Source organism: Phoxinus phoxinus, assembly GCF_949152265.1.
Source record: "Phoxinus phoxinus genome assembly, chromosome: 24".
Lineage (NCBI taxonomy): Eukaryota > Metazoa > Chordata > Actinopteri > Cypriniformes > Leuciscidae > Phoxinus > Phoxinus phoxinus.
The window spans coordinates 4981356-5001934 of NC_136899.1; the positions used below are offsets into that span (position 1 = coordinate 4981356).

A 20579-nucleotide genomic window follows, 5' to 3' on the forward strand; every position below is an offset into this window, starting at 1 on the left:
GAAGGCTTTATATACCGTGTGTAAACTGTCCAAAAGCCCTCAGGCTCTTGTGATGCTGATATATTACAGAGGCAAACCTTTCGAGAGCACATTCATTAAAAACTATTTGTTCTACGGAGGATTCTAGTTTAAAAACGGACGCTTTTACCGCAGGCACCACACAAAACTCGGACACGGGACACTAACTGCTCAAACAGATGCATTCTGGGATACGGCTTGAAAGATCTTCTGTCAGATGTGTAATATTTAGTTCATCACACTGGAAGAGACTTATCGGTTGGGTACAAAGTACAAATCCCAAACCAATCTTTAAAAACATGACACCATTAACAGCTGCACACTGGTTTTGTCAGTTTTACCTTGAATAGTCACTATTTTGAACTTTGAGTGGTTAAAAATGTGTTTACAAGTTGAAAAAATAATATTGAAATGGGTCTGAACTGTGACTAATGTCTGGCTTTATATATATATATATATAACAAAAAAAATCTATCATTTTATCAATTTAAATATTTTTTCGACATTCACTTGAACATATCTTTAGCTTGTTTCATTCTTATAGCATTAGCATCATTTAAATGATAACAAATCATTTAATGCAGTCATATGATCATCTACAGATTAAAACGAGCACATTTGTCTGTGGATGAAACACGCTCATGACTGACTGACTTGCTCCACAAAAATAATCCATTCCCCTGCAAATCAAACCCTTTTTGGTCAAATGTGATGAATATTATTGCTAAAATCTGCTTAAAATGTTGCATTTTATTAAGATCTGTCAAAACTTTAGTTTAATTTAAATCAAAATTATCCTTAATTCTATATATTATATTTTCTTTAAGGAAAAAAAAAAGATAATTTTATGTTGAATAGTATGTTTTATGAGGCAACTGGTATGAGTTTACATTCAGTGAAGTGTTCTCTGTCCGCCGGCGCTGTAACGCTAAAGTGAAACTAGCAATCCTACGATAAAAGGACGTTTTCACCCCTCAAAAATGCAGCAGTGCTTCAAAAGTAAATACTGCCGGCGCGGAGAAACTAACTTGCCCTAACCCAAATGAATCAAACGTTGCATGAGAAAAAATTAAATGGAAATAAATACTGTAAAACAAGTGTTATCCTGTCATGTCATAAACACACACACACACACACATACACAGCAGTCGTAAATGTAATTGATGTGAGGAGGGAGGGAGAGTGGCAGACGTACTCTTGCAGTCCATTACATCAGTTCCTCTGAACTGGAAGACGGTGTGTCCAGAGAACCCAGCGGCCCCTGGAACGGCATGCTTGGTGTGGCGTCCCAGCATGCTTCATCAAAAGGTTTCAAAGCAAGGCCACAACTCCCAGAAATCAACACAAAACCTGTAAAAAACAAATGTTAACCATTAGTAATTTGATTAATTTTGCATTTTCTATATAGCGATATTGAGTCGTTTGAGTGAGAAAGCTCCTCCTGTGGAATGCTATGTCAATATAATATGGTACGCGCGTGCGATGCCGTTGATGTGTGAAGCGCACCGTACAGGTTGAAGGCACTTCAGCTGCTCCCTCTGCTGGTCTGATCCGGCACAGGCTTGATGTTGATCTCTTCCTCATCCCCCTGCTCCTCCTCTTCCTCTTCAGCCCAGCCACCCAGCCGGACAGAAGTGGGCGACTCCAGCGTGACTGTGTGTGTCGACTGTGTCTCGGGACCTTGAGCTGAGAGAAAGAAGCGGCTCATGATCCTTTTATACCAGAATATATCATGAGCAGGTCTCTAAAATGATCGATTCACCCAAAGATTCAACATTTGATATCATAGACCTGTTGACAGCGTATTCTGGGTAAGAAACACTCACTTTGACTCAATAACTTGTAAAGTGAGCAGCCACAATCTGAAAATGTATTTATAAGACCCATTCTCTAGTAAAACAGCACTTATAATGAGGTTAGATTAGTTTAGTTGCAATATTAATGCATTCTGTATCATGAACTAGGAACAAAAAAATACTTTTACAGCATATATATGTGTGTGTGTGTGTGTGTGTTCTACATATGCTATTACATTAACATTTCAAATTGTATAAATTGACAATTTAAAATATGCTATTTTAATTAATTATTCATATTTATTACAAGAAATTATATTAATATATTTTAACTAATTAAAACGTTAAAATCTTAAATTCGAAATTATATATATATATATATAGATTGATAAATGTGGTAAAAAATATTGTTGATTGTGAATTTGAATGCATACAAATGTAATCTTATTGTAAAGTAAGTTTTTATAGAATATTGCTAATTAATTTTTTATTAAATACCCCATTCTATAGTAAAATGGATGCATTTTATAATAAGGTCAAATTTGTCAACATTAGCTAATAATGCATTTGGTATCATGGACTAGCAAAAAAAAAACTTGCATTTCTACATTTACTAAACCATTGTTAACATTTTGAGTTGTTTAAACCTATAAATAATAATTTATAATAGTAATATTGATCATAAATTAACAATAAAAAAGTATTTATTTATAAATTAACAATATTTAAAACTTAAGGTGAAATATATTAAAAGATGCTGAGAAGGATTGTAAGTTTGATACCAAATGCATTAACTAATGCTAGGAAAAGTAATCAGAAGTTTTCAAAAAAAGTTCTAATTAATTTTTCATCGTGACTTCGCACAAATGAAAAATATATTTTCTCACCAAATCTCTTATCAGCCTCATCATTAATAAAAGCATTGGGCGGCACTAATGTGATGGGGATGATGCACCAATGGACTTTCAAGTGCCGCCAAAAAAGCAATATTTCAATTCTAAATAAATCTTATTTGATTATTTTCAGTGCTGTTGATTTGACTAATTACTCAACATGGCCATCACTGTCTGATGAGTTATGAAAAATATTTTTTTGTGTGTAATATGCATCAGACGGTTCACAAGACAACTCTTTGCTTCACTCACCACTGTTGGAGCTCAAGTCCCTCATTGGCACAGAGGCCTGAAACAGCCCAGATGCATGCTGGGTCTTCTGCTGATGCACCTGAGGGAAAGACCATACTGGATTATGAAGGATTGTTATTAATATTCGGGTATATTGGAGCCACTGCGAGTAGCGTGTGCTCACCTCATGCATGTATATAGCGTGCAGGCTCATCTCGGCGGATGCGAACTCTGACACCAGGGCTGAGTGAGACTGGCTGAGCATCTTGGAGTCACTAGCGGACATGCTAAAGAAAAGGGAACGTGGATTACTTCAGTCTTACACAGATCTGAATGATTTAGACACAGACTGAGGTTTTATGACGGTTACCTGTCGGCCACAGTGTGGTCGCTGTAGTACATGAGGGCGTCGTGCTGCTGTCGGGATGGTAGAAGTGTGTGTGAGCGAGATCGTCCTGCATGGGGCTGCTGGGACGCCGAGAGGGACGCCAGGACACTAGCCGCGGCTGAAGCCGCACTGCTCGGACTGATGAAGCGCCGGTTCCTTCCAGGCAGTCCAGAGGCCGTCAGCACAGGGTGAGCCAACACACTGGCTAACAGGTTATCAGGCTGAAGACCAGAAATAATGAAAAACACATGCATCTCATTGAGGGATGTGAGAAATGAGCTGGCAATGCAACACGGCAGATGTAACCCTGCAGACGCAGATGGCTGAAGGATTATGATCTGTGAAATAACCAATCTGGCAGCAAGTGCAGAAACAATGCAGAGGCATCAAATTAAATGTCAATATTTCTTGTCTTTCCTGGCAGGTTTTTTAATATCCTGAACGCCACGGGAAATGTTTTCTTCTTCTTCTCGTTTTCCTTCCGGAATGGAGTGTTTCTAAGTGTGTCTCACTCAATAAATAAAATAAATCTCTGCTCTGTAGGTTTAAGCACTGAACTACTGAAACTAGACCGTAAAATACAGAGCACATCACAATGTTTACCTCACATTCTTGTATTGATATTCCGATCCCCAAAAATCATTATTTTCAAAAATCATAACATTTTCACATTACTTTTTTTTTGGTGGGGGCACTGGGGACTCATTAAAATTAAGTTAGTAAAAAGACAAAACTGAAGCTTTAGGTAAACACACTCAGTTTTCTTTTATTACATATATTTTTTATTAAATTTTTCTGATAGAAATAACTATTTAATAATATTATATTGTTGTTGATAATAATAATTATTATTATTATTTACACTACTGTTCAAAAGTTATTTTACATTGTAACAGTATTTCATTAATTGCAGCCTTGGCGAGCATAAGAAACTACTTCCAAAATCTTTTGAACGGTATGTTTTTATCTTGGTTTTTATCTTAAATACTGGTACTATAGTAAGCATCCCTAATATGATTTTGCATGAAAAAGTTATATTTTTATATTGTAATATTTGTAAATATATATATACATTTTTTGTATTCCGCAATTAAGCACTTTTGCCATCTAATCTCCATCTCTCATAATAATAATACTCATTTTGTAAGTGTTTTAAGGTGAAATATAACCTTGGACAAGATCTGTGAGATACAAGATCTAATCAAATCCTGATGCATACAGTTCTGCCTGCATTACATCTATCTGTGTTGTGAAAGCTGCATTGATTGGAACATGATAGGGATCCTAATACAGTCCAAGGCAGTGTTGAACATGATGAAGTGTGCCTTACCCCAGTGCCGGACTCATTGGACAGCAGCGAGGTACAGAGAGGAGCCTCGGACAGCAGCAGCTGAGGAGACGGTCCCGTCTGAGCGTCCTGTTGCACCTTCTCCATCAGGTGACTGATGAACACCGAGCTCCCCTGCGGCGGCTGCCAGCGAGGGTTTTTGATGGTGAAGTGCATCAGAGAGAGCTCCGTCTTGCCGTTCTCCGCCTGCTGGTACACCGAGGCCTCCGTCTGGCCTTCAGACATCCACTGAGCGAGAGGGGAGAAAACAAAACAGTGTTTTTTGAGTCTTGAGCCGAATTATTGCAAGCCGCATGTCCAAACATGCATGTGATCTTTGATGTGCGTTTACCTGTGGATTGCCATGGCGCCTGATGTCCATCTGGGCGAATGAGCAAATGTCTCCCACCCCTGCCACGTCCACGGTGAAGTTGCGGAAGAAGTCGATGATTTCTAAAGACTTGCTCCGCAGGGGGAAGATGAGGATGAAGGGGGTGATTATGGGACTGAGAAGCTCCTCCAAGATAAAGACCTGCAGGACAGGTGCACAACAATGAGAGAAACTCCTAAAAACAGCTGGACAGAAGTGACAGAGTCCTAGAGGACAGATGCACTGAAGATTAAATCTGAAGAACAGGTGTGCAAAATCAGACAAACTCTTAGACGACAGGTGCAGAGTGGTCAGGTATCATTTCACACTTGAAATAACTGACAATAACTGTTCCTGTGGTAAACTATCAGCCTAACTCATTTTCAGCTGTCAGACTTTGCATATTTTGTCTCTCTGTATTATAAAAGTAAGATACAGACTAAAAAGTCAAGTCCAGACTAATGATGTGTTATACTTAATCATAATAAATACTTAATTTCAACAACCATGTTATTTGAATAATTGATTATTTAAAATTTAGTCATGTTTGTTTTTCTGGTTTTTTTTTTTACTATGAAATATTATTTTCACATACTTAGACCCATTTATACCATATATGCAAACAAGTATACTTGATTTCATAAAGACATGTTGTATAAATCAAATTATTAGCTAGTGATTGTACTAAAGCCTACATAAAATATTTAAATAATAATTCATTTAATTTTTATCAACTTCAAATTATCCTCTTTATATTCATTATTAAAAAATAAAGGAAAACATTTTCAATTTAAATGTATTTGTATAACACTTTATATATATTTAACACTTTTCATAATAAATATAATTCCAACGTGTACATTTTTGTTCTGTTATTGTGAAGAAACCTTTGGGTAATTGTATGTGATCCTCTCTATGAAAAAAATTAATATATATATATAAAATTCCAAAGCAACTTTTTAACGGTAGTGTATATTAATTATTGAATGAATGAACAAAAGGCATAATATCTAATGACAATGTCATGCAGTTCTCACCGCTTTATACTGGAAAAGCTGTGCCATCTCATCCCGGGTCTCGCTCTTGTTGGCGTTGCCCTTCCAGTGGTCAGGCATGTAGTGAATGTGGGCCAGGACACACTGCAGCAACTGTTCAGGACACCACACCATATGTTCATCTGGAATAAACGACCTGTAAGAGATTCAGACGGCATTACTGGAGACCAGGTCAGACTAACAGGTGCTGAGTGTGTTCAGGTCTGAATTACAATGCTCAGGTGGAACGAGGTCAGCAGAACACATGAGACGCCACTTGTTCTTTGACCTGATGCCAGCTGGGAAGAGCAATTGTCTTACTTTACGTAGTTTTACCAATATGCTTTATGTCAAGGTGCACAGCAGTAATAATTTTACACTACCTCTGTTCCTAAACGGCCAGAGCTGCCTCGCTGTCTATATAGGCAGCATCTTTAACTAAATGAAACCTCACAGGTAGCCTCACCTTTGCCTGACGACAGGCCTGCGCTCTTTAGCCACTGCAATTGCCCAAGGACCAGCCACTTATTTACCCGCTTGACTTACATGTAAACCATTCACAGTTTTGTTTTGTTCAATGTCATGTTTAGGGGAGTCTAAATGTGTCTAAAGTTTTCTTGGACAGATGATTTCATGTTTACCTGAATATGCCGCAGAAATTCCCTTCTCAGTAAAGTACTTCACCTGATCAATGTCAGAGGACTCACAACTAATAAAATAATCACTCAGGAGGAATCTAAAGGATCAGCCAAGCTTGGAAAACAGTACTTTTCCCATATCTCACGGGGAAACATGTGAACATATTTTTTTAAGTAAATGCCTCAAACTCTAAAACACTCTAAAAAAACAACAATTTTAAGCCATTATCTTCACAAATATTTTCCGTTCTCACATAAATAAATGAAAGCTAAATAGATTTTTCTTTTAAATAATAAAAATAATAAAGCACATCATATATTACTAAAAGTTATAAACTAAAGTTGAAATGAAAACTGAAAATATAAAAATAAAAGCTAATTTAAAATATTAACATTAACAAATACTATGAGCATGTCTATGACAACTAAAAATGATTGTATATTTTGTAAATGATACAAGCTATTGTCTTCACAATCTAATAATACCTGGATTTGATTCATATGAAAACAAACAACCCTCAAAACATTTAATAAATACAATTTGATCAATTCAAGGTGGTCTATAGCTGGTCTTCTTTTAGCAGAGATAGTCACTGTACTGTACATCTTATTTGATTGTTTATTTCAGTGCACTGGCTTTGTGTACGGTGAGTATTGTTTGCTCTTTGGCTTGCTCAGTTGGGGATGTTCAATTTAATGAATCAATCAATATTACTATTGATTAGCATTACCAAACATGGACGTTTTATTATTATTTTATTTTAATACTGTGAAGCTGCTTTGATGCAATCTGTATTGTGAAAAGCGCTATACAAATATTCTTGACTTGACTTGACTTGACTTGACTTGCTCTTACACATTATTATTTGTTGCCTGGTCCTTGTACAGTAGGTCGTGTCTGCTAGATGAATAAAGTCAAAAGTCTTGCCGTACCTGGTGATGGTGATGACCACGCCGAGTACGGTGATGGCCGTGAGGATGTGTTGCACGGTCAGCACGTCTTCATCGTACACCGTCAGGGCGATGAGCACAGCGAACACCGAGCCGGAGAAGAAAGCCACGTTCTTGGCCAGCACCGCCAACATAGGAGAAACGAAGACATTCATGTACTTGGCGGCGGGTTTGTAACCACGGCCCATCCTGCCTTGCAGCTCGTGATCCAGCTCGTTGAAGTGGCGCAGGTAGAGCCGGCCGTACAGCGACCAGCGCCGGGCCCCCAAACTCCCCGGCTCCCGCTTGATGACCTCAGCGTAGCTAAAGAACGCATACAGCACCTGCCACACCAGCACGAAGGGGCACAGCAGCAGATTGACCAGCCCTGTCAACAGTATGACGCGGCTCAGCTGCTTGGCGAGGTCCTGCCGGTTTGCCGCACGTTTGTATTTAGGATGCAAGCTCCATTTGTTCTGGAAGAGTGAGAGAGGTCCCCAGAACAGAATGAGCTCAAAGTTGTATTTTAGGCCCTGCGTGAGGAAAATCATGTCGCCGAAGAAGGGCGCGCGCAGTCTGACGGGCAGCAGGGACTTGTTGATCATGGCCACCGTGTAGTTTTTAAAGCGCAGGATGCGGTGGTAGATGTCCAGTTCGGAAAGTTCGCGCTTCTGGACACACATGGGATGCTCACGCTGCAGGTGAATCAGACGCCCTTGAACTTCTTGCCATGTGAAGTTGCACAACTCATCCTAACATTCATAAAAACACAAAACAGCGTGTTTAACAGTGTTTGAATAAGTAGTATAATATAAACCATGTATAATTCGTCTAAAACGATTTACAAAAAATTTATTTACTTATTAACTAATACAAATATTTAATTTTTTTAATTATATAAATATTTATATTTAGGTGTGACCAGTGAATGTGGTTAATAGTGTGCTTTTTTTTTTTAAAGATTGGTTTTAGATGAATCTGCACTTTGTTAATCATTATTAATATACATGCAGTTTTATGACTTCATTAACTGATAGACAACATCGAATATTTGTACTTTCAAAAATGAATGTATCACACCACTAAAATGATAACAAATGTAAAAAGAATTGTGTAAAACCAGACACAGCATGTTATATTTGCACTTTAATCTAAAATCTTGTTGTTTGATCAACTTATGTAATGTGCCTATCATGAATGCATCTCTTACCATCTGTATTTTCAGAGCTTTAATATAAAACTGCCGGATCTCCCAGTAGCTGAGGACGTTAAAGATCACCTTCACAAGCCGATAGACCCAGAAAATGGCCGCCATTATCAAGAGAAAGATGATCCAGCTGTTTCCTTGAATCCTGATTGAGGAAGAAAGATCATCACTATTATGATATGACAGCAGATGATTATGGGATTGCTCAGGGTTCGTTTATGGCATTATAAGTTGCGCATATAAATCATATATAATATCTATAAAATCTATACTACCATTCAAAAATTGAGTTTTTATTCAGCAAGGATGCATTAAATTTTTCAAAAGTTACAGAAAATGTTACAAAAGATTTATAATTCAAATAAATGCTGTTATCTTGAAAACAAAAATCGCAACCGTTTTCAACACTGATAATATTAAGAAATGTTTCTTCAGCTCTAAATCATCATATTATAATGATTTCTGAAGGATCATGTGACACTGAAGACTGGAGTAATGATGCTGAAAATTCAGCTTTGATCACAGGAATAAATTACATTTTTAAATATATTCAAATATAAATTATTTAAATTTGTAATTATATAATATGTCACAAGTTTACTGTTTTTAATAGTGCAATTCAACAGGCTTTTTTATTTCAAAAACATTTGGCATTATTTTACTTCCATATAATACTATCTTCCAAACACAGTTAGTTGCAAAACAGAATGAAAGCAGATATCGCAAATAATACGACCAACCAAATGAGAATGTTTACCAAGTCTTAATTACTTTCTGAAAGCACAAGATGTTCCTGAATGAAGTGTGTCAACTGTGATATTAATATGTTTGTGTTGCATATCTGAGTCTGTGAACAACACATTTGTAAATTGGTTTATACTTCTGACTATCTGTCTATGAAGCATTAGGTGTCCATGATAAGGGTTACCGAGTACAAATCTGAGAAACAAGGAAAATAGCGATCCAATGGCAAATGGACCAAAACATCTCACACTCAGTTTCTATTTAAAACACATGAGCTCTACGTAATACAACGTTACAGTATCATCTACGGTCACGGAAATAGAATAACAGGTTCTGAGAGAGCAGATCATCCAAACAGGTGCTTGTTTACAGCCTGCTTATTTTGGAGGCACTGTTTGAGAAGCGGGAAACGAATCAGCGCGATGTTTTGAACTTCACATGATGTGTGTGACGCAATCTATAGAGCAAAACAGCATTCTCACCCAGAGCTCCAGGGCACGTTTGAACTCAGGCAAATACAAAGATCCAGCTAGGCATGACAGAAAGACCGCAATAATAAATCAACAAACAACTTTGAAAACTGAACACAAAACTTGATTGGTGCAAAAATAAACCTTGAGTGGCGCATTATGATAAAAGTTCACATGCAATATCAAAATATGAGAAAACTGGCTGTTACAGTGCAGGTTGTAAAAAGTTTACCTATTTGCTAATTTCTAAAATATAATATTTAAAATATTACAAAAGCGCTAAAACCTGGTTTTAATTCTAAACTAGGGCTGTCACTAACGATTACTTTGGGAATCAAGTAATCGGTCAATTATTTTGACAATTAATCGAGTAAATTGAACTGAACAATAGCACATGACAGCCCAATTCTTGATTAAATCAAAATAGAAATTTTGACTGTTACCTGAACTGTAAAATATTTTCTGTATAAATAAAATTCTGTGTTATTTTAATATTATTTATACACCATCATAGTGCTTATTAATATTTAGAATGAGCTTTTATTTTTATATTTTCATTTTAGTTTAAGTTTCAGTAGTTTTATTATGCTCTTGTCATTTTGAATAGTTTTATTTAAATATTTCAATTTAGTTCTAATTAATTTCGTTTTAGTAATTTTAGTACTTCAACTGAATATTATTTTATTTCAGTCAGTTGCAAAAGTTTTTTGAGTGCGAGTTTAAGTTTTTCATCTAATATTTATTTATTTTTATTATAGCTTTATTCCAATTAAGAAAAATGTTAATGACAAGAACACTGAAGTAGTCAAAGATGTAATTAATTGATTGATTGATTAATAATATCAGTGTAAATAAAGACTGATTTTGTGGAAATTGTTAAATTATCAATTGTTGGAGTATTCCTAAATAAATAAACAAACAAACAAATAAATAAAATTCAGAGCAACCACCGATTTCTACAAGCGAAGCCAATTTTAATTCAGCATCTCTCAGTGCGTACGCCTGTATAAACCGGACACACTGACCTCTCAGTGCACTGCTCGCTGGGTAAAATAGCATCAGGAAGGGTGACCTTGTTCCTGTCCAGAGGACCGAGGCTCTGGCCCGTGTGGTTGACCACTCGGTTGGCAAAGAGAACATCATATTCCACACAGTTGAAGAGGAAAGTTGTAAACGTGACCACAAACAGAAATTGCCTGAAAATGGAAATGTAAAAGCAGACATGATTAGTTCTGAAGTGATATATATCCAAACCTGCCCTAAAGAATTAAAGCTTCAAGCAATAAAATATGACTTACACAAGCTCAAAAAATTCTGATAACACCATACAGGCGAATCCATTCTTCTGATGGAAATGATATATGTGAGCATGTTGATTAAGGCCTCTTGCTTTCCAATAATAGTTGAAACAGTTTTAAAGAATTACAGCTTTGTTTAGCATTAATGTAGCCAGAGCGTAACAAAATATTAATGCCTAATGATGAATAGCGGCAGTGTGTTCTCATGAAAAAGAGAAAATGATACCGGAACAGTGCTGGGAGATTATAGCTTTTGCTGATTTTTCATGCATTCACAAAATTGCCAATTTTTCCAGTCAGCCTATGAAATGTATGTAAATAATATTGCAAAATGTAATCTTTTTTTAAAGGATATTCTTGTGAAGAAATTGTCGAGGTTCTTGATATGATGCCATGGGTCTGCAATGTAACAAAGACATAATTCAAATGATAAAAAAATGGAACGGTCTATAGTATTTTTTATATATAAAATGACATATTAGACACTGTATGACACAGTGAACAATACTTACCGCCTCTGCCCTCTGACACATGGATGAGTAAATCTTCCTCTCCTGGGGGTGAGTCTTCATCACAGTCTTCTATCCGATGATACTCCTGGTACGTTTCAAAACCAGCCATCGTGTTTTACATTCTACCTCTCTATAATAATCACCTTAGGACCTGAACAACAGGTATAATGATAGTGGAATTAGTTATGACAATTTACTACAAACAATCTCACACTATAAACAAATGCAAAAACCAGCTCAAACTGACCAAGTTCACTGTACTCACAAGACTGTTATTGTCTTTATGTTTCTAACAAAACCCCAACCACATGCTCAGTTTATGTACAGTTGAGTCAAGGACAGACTTGATTGCATCATTAGAAACAGACAAAGACACATGTTGTCATTATAAATCACGATGACGTGTAAATGCCACGATTATTAATGACAACATAACTGATCATTAGATTAAACCATTTTTTATGAAGTGTCTGCTAACAGGGGTGAGTTTAACAGATGACCACCACACATCAACCTCATCCTGGCAAAGCTGCTCATTTGCTTATCGTCTGTTTTTGTCTAGTTGAGATTTTATTACTCAAAACACTTCTATTAAAAGAAAACTGAAATTATTTAAATATGTAAAGCGCAAAATGAGTCTCACCATTCGAGCAAAGATGATCCTCGCCTTTGCTCTTCACAACAAAAACAGATATGACAACAAATATCGCCTGTCGTCACTTTGGTTTCTAGTAGCGTCACTTCCGGGACTTTTATTCGCTACATGTAATGCACAATTATTATATATATTAAATATTAAATATGAGGTTTTCCAAGAAGTGTATACTGTTTTCTCTATGTCCGATCTTATGTTCTTGATAGTTCTATTTAAGTTCTGTTTAATCTAAGCAATTTCTAAACTAGGTAAATATTTGACCAGGTGACTTTTTTTAAACAAAAATAGACAATTTAAAATATTGTCTGCACGTAATAATACATTATTACCCTATATTACCAATATTACATTATAAAATGTTTATTTAAATAAAAATCGGAAGAAATGAAAGCGTACACCGTTCATCAAACACACAAAAAATCTAGACTAAAAGAAATACCGAATAAAACAAAATCCAGTTGTAATTAAAAATAACCAAATTGATATAATGCCAAATTGTCATATACATTCCACTATTTATGTATGTAAAAAGTTAAATAAAATAAGCCAACGTATATTTACGCAGCGATGACGTATAAGACAAGCGTGGTCACGCTGGGATTGCGTAAACATGGCGGCCTACATGTTAATCCTTGAGTGCAGTTATTAGTTTTATGAACAATCTTTCTTTCTTCTTCCTGCTGTCATTACAAAACACTACTAAAACATGTTTCATTTTGCACGTTGCAGTCGATTGACACGCGGCACTGTCACGTCTGATCGATTTTTGAGCTCCCAAAAAACAAGAGATTTCTTGATCCACCACCTCAATAGGTACACAATATTTCTCTATATTTATTATTTTAGCTGGAAACTAACTGTCTACACAGCACATTCATTTCCATGTTGATCTGGTTGAAGTCACGAGGTGGTCTGTTATCTAGTAACGTTAGACTTTGCTTTTGTTGACTGACATATAGAAGTATGTTATTTGTGCATGCCAAAGGTGATTCATATGGCCTAAACTAAAGAAAAAATATTGCGTAATAGTCGTGGTATGTCCCTTGTGAAAACAAGTACACTTTAGCATACTTTTAAAAGAGTACTTATTATGGAAAAATATACTTCAAAATAATAAAATTATATGTATAAGTGCCGTGCGAACTGAATGTAATGTCTTCGGACAAGTAATTACATTTGTTATGTGCAATTGAAAATATCTATATTTAAATTTATATTAAATGCAATTAGTTGAACTTAAGAGTGCTTTTTAACATATTTAAGTGCATCTTTAAATGTAATTTCATTATAACTTCTATTGTCTTTGAAACATGGTGAAAGTGTACCGCTAAGTGTACTGACAAGCATTTACGGTAAGCTAAATAACATGCTACAGTTAAAATTATAATAAGGAACTGATTTAGTATGTTAGTCAACACATCAGAATAAGTGTACTTTAAATGCACAACAACCACGTTGATTTAAAACTACTTTAATATAAAACCAATGATTTGACATGATTACAAAGTGCACTTTTTTCATACTGTCCTTTTCCTTTATCTCTTGTATTGTAGACGTGGCCAGCACACATTACCATGGAGCAGTTCACAAATCCCATTCACACAGTTCACTGTCAGTGCTCCTGTTCGCATATGGAGACAAGCTCAAAAACTGCTCCGTCTATCATCCAGACGGCAGCCGAGAACACCAAACGTCACTCTGAAGCTCATATTGGGACCAGCTGCTTTGACAGTGACGGCACGCTTGCTTGGTACTGTAGCTCATTGTGAAGCAGATGTGAACAACAATGTCCTGGTGGAAGTTCAGGTGAAAGAGAAGATTCCCGAATTCAGCTGGGCCGTCCTGTGGGAGTTTGTTCGACCCCAACTTCTTGCTCTAATAGGAGCCGTTATCGTCAGTAAACATTTAAACTACTTGTACTTATGCTAAATTGCATTTAATATCCTTTTTGGCTAATTTATTTAACCATATAATGTTCTCTTTCAGCTTGCGTTTGGAGCTGCAGCCCTTAATATTCAGATTCCTCTGATTTTGGGGGATCTGGTGAATGTCGTCGCTCGCCACATGAGAGAACAAACTGGTCACTACGTGAGAGATATTCAAGCGCCTGCAATGAAGCTGCTTGGACTGTATGGTTTACAGGTACTTTAGGTCACATATTGAAACTCAATGAGCAACATTTGACTTGCTTCTGATTATTAAAAAAACTCACTATTCCACTAGCATTCAAAAGTTTGGGGTCAGTAAGATTTTTGAAAGAAATTAAACCTTTTTATTCAGCAAGGATACATTAAATTGATCGAAAGTGACAGTAAAGACATTTATAATGTTACAAAAGATTTCTATTTCACATACATTTCCTTTGAACTTTCTATTCATCAAAGAATCCTGAAAAAATGTATTACGGTTTCCATAAAAACCAGCGCAAATGGTTTTCATCATTGATAATAATCAGAAATGTTTCATGAGCAGCAAATCATCATATTAGAATGATTTCTGAAGGATCATGTGACACTGAAGACTGGAGTAATGATGCTGAAAATTCATTTGCATTTTAAAATATATTCAAATAGAAAACAGTTATTTTAATCATATTTCATAGTTTTACTGTATTTTTGATCAAATAAATGCAGCCTTGGTGAGCCGAAGAGACTTCTTTCAAAAACATTACAAAATGTAACCAACCCTAAACTTTTTAATGGCAGTGTATGTATAAAAACTGTTGTTTATTTATCTTTCAGGGTCTGTTGACCAGTGGCTACATCATTCTACTGTCTAGAGTTGGAGAGAGAGTGGCTGCTGACATGAGAACAACTCTCTTCATGTCCTTGCTTAGGTTTGTACTTTTTTTTTTAGTAAAGTACAAATGTGCTATATTTGCTGAAGAGGCACTCATACACTTCTAATCAAAAAATTCTAATTATCTTGTGTAAATGTCATGTTACAGACAAGATGTTGCGTTTTTTGATGCAAACAAGACTGGGCAGCTGGTTAATCGCCTCACGTCAGACATCCAGGAGTTTAAATCTTCCTTCAAGCTGGTTATTTCCCAGGTAGGAAGGATTTTATACACCAGTTTTTATGCATTATTTGCCTATTGCATGGTTAGCAGTATGAAATGTATGCTTTTGCATCACCTTTAAAAATATCCTATGTTTTTTTTTTTTTTTTTTTTTTTTAACTATCTTTTGTGTGTAAGTTGCTGTTTGAGCATGAAAAATGTCACTCCAAAGCACAAAGTTATTGTTTATATCAGTGCACACTCTTTCTGAACTCCCTGAAACGCCTCCATTGTAGTCTTGAGTTTTTTTCCAGGAACAAACGTCACATGTCACATTATTTCTCAATTAAATATTTCAAAATAAACGCAAAATAAAGGGGCGGGGCCTGGTTGAGTTAGTTTGTAGTGTGTTGAAACTCGCAGTTATTACATTTCAAAAACACACTCGAAGTGGTTGACCTATCACAACACACAGGTCCAGTGTGCTTTTCAGAAGGAGGGGCTTCTGACAGACTGGGAAGAGAGGTGCTGCAACAATGTAAAATATGTGAAAAATATTGTGTTTTTTGAACATTCAAGAATGAAAACCTATTCTAGTAGAGCCCAAAAACAAAACAAAATCCCTTTAAATTATATAATTATAATATTTTGGCACTAGTAACAAACCGTTTCAATCATCAAGGAGCAAGTGCATCTATAAAGTAAAGTCCCAGGGAGAATGTGCAACTATATCTCAGTCCTCTGATCGTGTGTTGTGTTTTACAGGGTTTGCGCAGTGCCACACAGACGGTGGGCTGTTTTGTCTCACTGTACGTCATCTCCCCCAAGCTCACGGGTCTCACTGTGGTCGTTCTTCCATGTCTCGTAGGGGCCGGTGCTCTCATCGGTTCTTTTCTCCGTAAACTTTCACGGAAGGCGCAGGAACAGGTAACGACACTGATGGAGAAGAGTTTAGTTTTAGTGACTCTTTCTATGCTAACTGCTAAACACATTTTCCTCTTTTAGGTTGCTAAAGCTACAGGAGTGGCCGACGAGGCTCTTGGTAACGTACGAACAGTGAGGGCTTTTGCCATGGAGGATCGGGAACTAGAGTACGACTCCTCATTTTCTGTTCATTTTAAGAGGAAAATATTGAGTTCTGTGGAATTGTTGATAATTCTACACTGTAAAATGTTATTATGGTAAAAATTAGTCTCATGGGATGGCATTTCATTTAGGGTTAGTTACTGTTATTACTATAGTAAGTACATGTAACTTCTTCACCTTAAATTAAAGTGTTACCCAGGTTTTTATTATAATTTTTTAGTTACAGACATTTCTTTCAGCGTATGGTCTTTTTTGATCATTATTATTTTTTGGAAATGAAAACTAAACAGGACATGCATAAACAAAGCTCTTTATTATTCATCAAAATCTAACAGTTCCGATATGAACCATTCTTTCACAGGATGTTTGCCGCCGAGGTCCAGAAATCGGCTGCCATGAATGAAACGTTGGGCACAGGAATTGCCGTATTTCAGGGCCTGTCTAATATTGTCCTGAACTGTGAGTAATTATGCATATTTTATTGATTTGCATCCAATTACTAGATGAACTAGAGCTGTTCAATATTTTCCTTATTCGACAGGCATTGTTCTAGGCACTATATTTGCTGGTGGGTCTTTGATGGCCCGTGATGACATGTCACCTGGTGATCTAATGTCATTTTTGGTCGCCTCTCAAACAGTTCAGAGGTGAATTTTTTGGCTTGCACATAATATAGAAGAAAACAAAGTGTCTATAATGTCAAACCACACATGTAACAGAATCACCTCACATCTGTCTCTATAGATCTCTTGCCAGCATTTCTATTCTGTTTGGACAGGTGAGTGGAAGACACTTTACTTTACATATTGTATGTGACCTATATATATATATAACTATATGTATTGACAAATGGTTTGTGTCAGATGGTTCGGGGTATGAGTGCAGGGGCCCGTGTGTTTGAGTACTTGACTCTTGAGCCCAGCGTTCCTCTCACTGGAGGAGGTCGTATTCCTCTCAAGTCTCTGATGGGAAGAGTTGACTTCATGAACATTGATTTCAGGTACGCCTCTTATGCAAACATGACAAGACCTGAATTTAATTTAAAAAGTGTCATTCTCTGTTATTTGATTTTTCCGGCATGTTTCTTAGTTACCCAACAAGACCTGGAAACCAGATCCTTAAAAACTTCAACCTGACTCTGCCTCCCTGTAAAACTGTGGCTATCGTTGGAGAGTCTGGCGGAGGTAAGATGTCTATCCATCCATCCGTCTGTCTGTCCCTCCGTCCGAGGGTCTGTCTATTTATCTATCTATCTATCTATCTATCTATCTATCTATCTATCTATCTATCTATCTATCTATCTATCTATCTATCTATCTATCTATCTATCTATCTATCTATCTACCTATCTATCTACAGTATCTATCTATCTATCCGTCTGTCTGTCCGTCTGAGGGTCTGTCTATCCATCTGTCTATCTATCCATCCATCCATCTATCCATCTGTCTGTCCGAGGGTCCATCCATCCATCCATCCATCCATCCATCTATCTATCTATCTATCTATCTATCTATCTATCTATCTATCTATCTATCTATCTATCTATCTATCTATCTATCTATCTATCTATCTATCTATCTATCTATCTATCTATCTATTTGTCCATCTGTCTATACGTCTGTCTATTTACCTCTATCTATCCGTCTATCTGTCTGTATATCCATCTCTCTGTCTATCTATCCATATATCCGTCTGTCTCTGTCTATCTATCTATCTGTCTTTTTTTTTTAAATAAGCATCTATCACAGAAACACAACATACAAATAATCGCACCCATCACATGTGAATATATTATTGTTGTTATTTTTATTATTATATTAGTCATTTATTTACCTCTAAATTCAGGCAAATCCACAGTGGCCGCCTTACTGGAGCGGTTCTATGACCCCAGCAGTGGAGTGGTAATGCTGGACGGGCTGGACATCAGAACACTGGACCCGTCCTGGTTAAGAGGACACATCATTGGGTTCATCAGTCAGGTACATATCATTCTGGACTTGCTTCACTCTAACGTTTCTGCTTCGGTTTGTTGTGTACGTACAGTGCCTAGAATAAGTGAACACACCGTGCTAAAGTTGACTAAAAAGAGGAATAAAAAAATCATCTTTTGGAAATTGATCTTAACTCCTTAATTTAAAAAATGAGGAAAACTCCAACCTTTAAGGACAAATATTTTCTTTCTGAATGAATAATGTTCTTTCTTAAAATACAGGGTGCATAAGTCAGGACAGGATGTTAAATTCCCATAGAGGCAGGCAGATTTTTATTTTTAAAGGCCAGTTATTTCCTGGATCCAGGATACTATGCATCCTGATAAGTTCCCTTGGCCTTTGGAATTAAAATAGCCCCACATCATCACATACCCTTCACCATACCTAGAGATTGGCATGGGTACTTTCCATAAGATCATCTCTCAATGCAAATCAAACCAGCTATTAGGCTAACTGAAATAAAACCATGCCAGTCTCTAGGTATATACATAACTGATACATTATGCATTCACAAAGAAAATTGATGTCCTTAAAGGTTGGAGTTTTCCTACATTTTTTAAATGAAAGCATTAAGATCAATTTCCAAAATATATTTTTTATTCTTCCTTTTAATCAACATGAGTGTGAGTGTGTTCACTTATTCTAGGCACTGTTTGTCTGAAAAAGATCACCAGTTGTATCATTATTTTTTTTGTCCTTATCACAGGAACCTGTTCTTTTTGGAACCTCTGTGATGGAGAATATCAGGTTTGGAAAGCCCAGTGCAACAGACGCTGAGGTCACGTCTGCTGCCAAACAAGCCAATGCTCATAATTTCATCACAGGATTCCCGGATGGATACAACACTGTGGTTGGTAAGCACTGTTAAAAACGAAATCAGAAAATAAATTCGAAAATAAAATGACTTCAGTTTTCTGAAATAAAATAAACGCTGTTTTACTTCCCCAAACTCTAGACTGAAAGTATTTTAATACTTTCTTTTTAAAGGAAAAGGTTTCAATAAAGTGAGATGAAAGATGTAATTTTGAAGTGTGAATAAAATAACGTTTTCTAAAATAAAATGAATTCTAAAATAAAATACATTTTACAATACAATAAATACATTTTCATATATTTTTAGGTGAACGTGGAGTCACTCTATCTGGGGGCCAAAAGCAGCGTATCGCAATCGCTCGTGCCCTGATAAAAAACCCCAGCATCTTGATTCTGGATGAGGCCACCAGTGCATTGGATGCGGAGTCTGAGCGAGTGGTTCAGGAGGCTTTGGACAGAGCCACAACGGGTCGCACCGTTCTGATCATCGCTCACCGCCTCAGCACCATACAGGCGGCCGATCTCATCTGTGTCATGAGCAATGGACGTATTGTTGAGGTTAGGAAGGACTTTACAAAGGATGTACTTGCATACTGAATGCCTGAAACCTGTGATGTTTAATGTTTGTTTTATTATTTATGTTTTCAAAGGCTGGAACACACCTGGAATTACTGGGCAAAGGAGGGCTTTATGCAGAACTTATAAAGAGACAACGATCCAATGGTCACAAATAAAATACTGTATTTCTGAGCATATTTCACTACCAGTTATTTTAAATCTTTTTTTTTATCTGAAGTTATTTACATTTTTAAATTGTTTTAAAGATAACATTTTATTTGGTGCACTGCCATAGCAAATGGGTTTCAGTGAATATTCTGTGTTTTGAGTTTTATGTATCATAGAATAATGACAATGTTGTACAATGGTAGCCATGCTGTTTTTAAATACCGTTTGATTTACCCAAACTCTAGACTGATATTTTAAGTATTTTAACCTTTTTTTAAATTAAAAGGTTTCAATAAAGTGAGATGTACATTTTATTTTGAAAGATGTATTATTTATCAATACTATTGATGATACTCTGCCTGTCTTCCATAAAATGCGACCAATAAAGTAAAAAGTATTTTCTTCCTGCATTCCCCTTATTCTTTATTTTGTCTGTTAGTTAGAAAATGTG

General features: G+C 36.3%; 2 protein-coding genes across 4 annotated transcripts; one reads left to right on the forward strand and one right to left on the reverse strand.

Moving 5' to 3' along the window:
• Positions 1 to 880: 880 nt before the first annotated feature.
• On the reverse strand, positions 881 to 12586 carry atg9b (autophagy related 9B). 3 transcript variants are annotated; one of them, XM_079602053.1, is made up of 15 exons: positions 12500 to 12586; positions 11857 to 12007; positions 11700 to 11743; positions 11345 to 11409; positions 11072 to 11242; positions 8836 to 8977; positions 7629 to 8377; positions 6061 to 6214; positions 5006 to 5185; positions 4657 to 4902; positions 3309 to 3547; positions 3123 to 3225; positions 2960 to 3038; positions 1525 to 1704; positions 881 to 1368 (listed from the first exon to the last, which is right to left on the reverse strand). In XM_079602053.1, the coding sequence occupies exons 2-14, from the start codon at positions 11963 to 11965 to the stop codon at positions 1544 to 1546; spliced, it is 2442 nt and encodes an 813-aa protein (XP_079458179.1). In that variant the 5' UTR covers positions 11966 to 12007; positions 12500 to 12586; the 3' UTR covers positions 881 to 1368; positions 1525 to 1543. The 3 variants fall into 3 exon arrangements, with proteins under 3 accessions (XP_079458179.1, XP_079458178.1, XP_079458180.1); XM_079602052.1 differs by having other exon boundaries at positions 11345 to 11405; positions 11696 to 11743; XM_079602054.1 differs by having other exon boundaries at positions 1229 to 1368; positions 1530 to 1704; positions 11345 to 11405; positions 11696 to 11743.
• A 491-nt stretch (positions 12587 to 13077) lies between these two features.
• Positions 13078 to 20530, forward strand: abcb8 (ATP-binding cassette, sub-family B (MDR/TAP), member 8). Its single transcript, XM_079601258.1, has 16 exons — positions 13078 to 13324; positions 14065 to 14404; positions 14498 to 14653; positions 15253 to 15347; positions 15459 to 15564; positions 16278 to 16439; positions 16518 to 16603; positions 16960 to 17057; positions 17140 to 17245; positions 17343 to 17376; positions 17462 to 17598; positions 17688 to 17782; positions 18444 to 18577; positions 19296 to 19443; positions 19710 to 19960; positions 20053 to 20530. The coding sequence occupies exons 1-16, from the start codon at positions 13218 to 13220 to the stop codon at positions 20134 to 20136; spliced, it is 2139 nt and encodes a 712-aa protein (XP_079457384.1). The 5' UTR covers positions 13078 to 13217; the 3' UTR covers positions 20137 to 20530.
• The last annotated feature ends 49 nt before the right edge of the window (positions 20531 to 20579 follow it).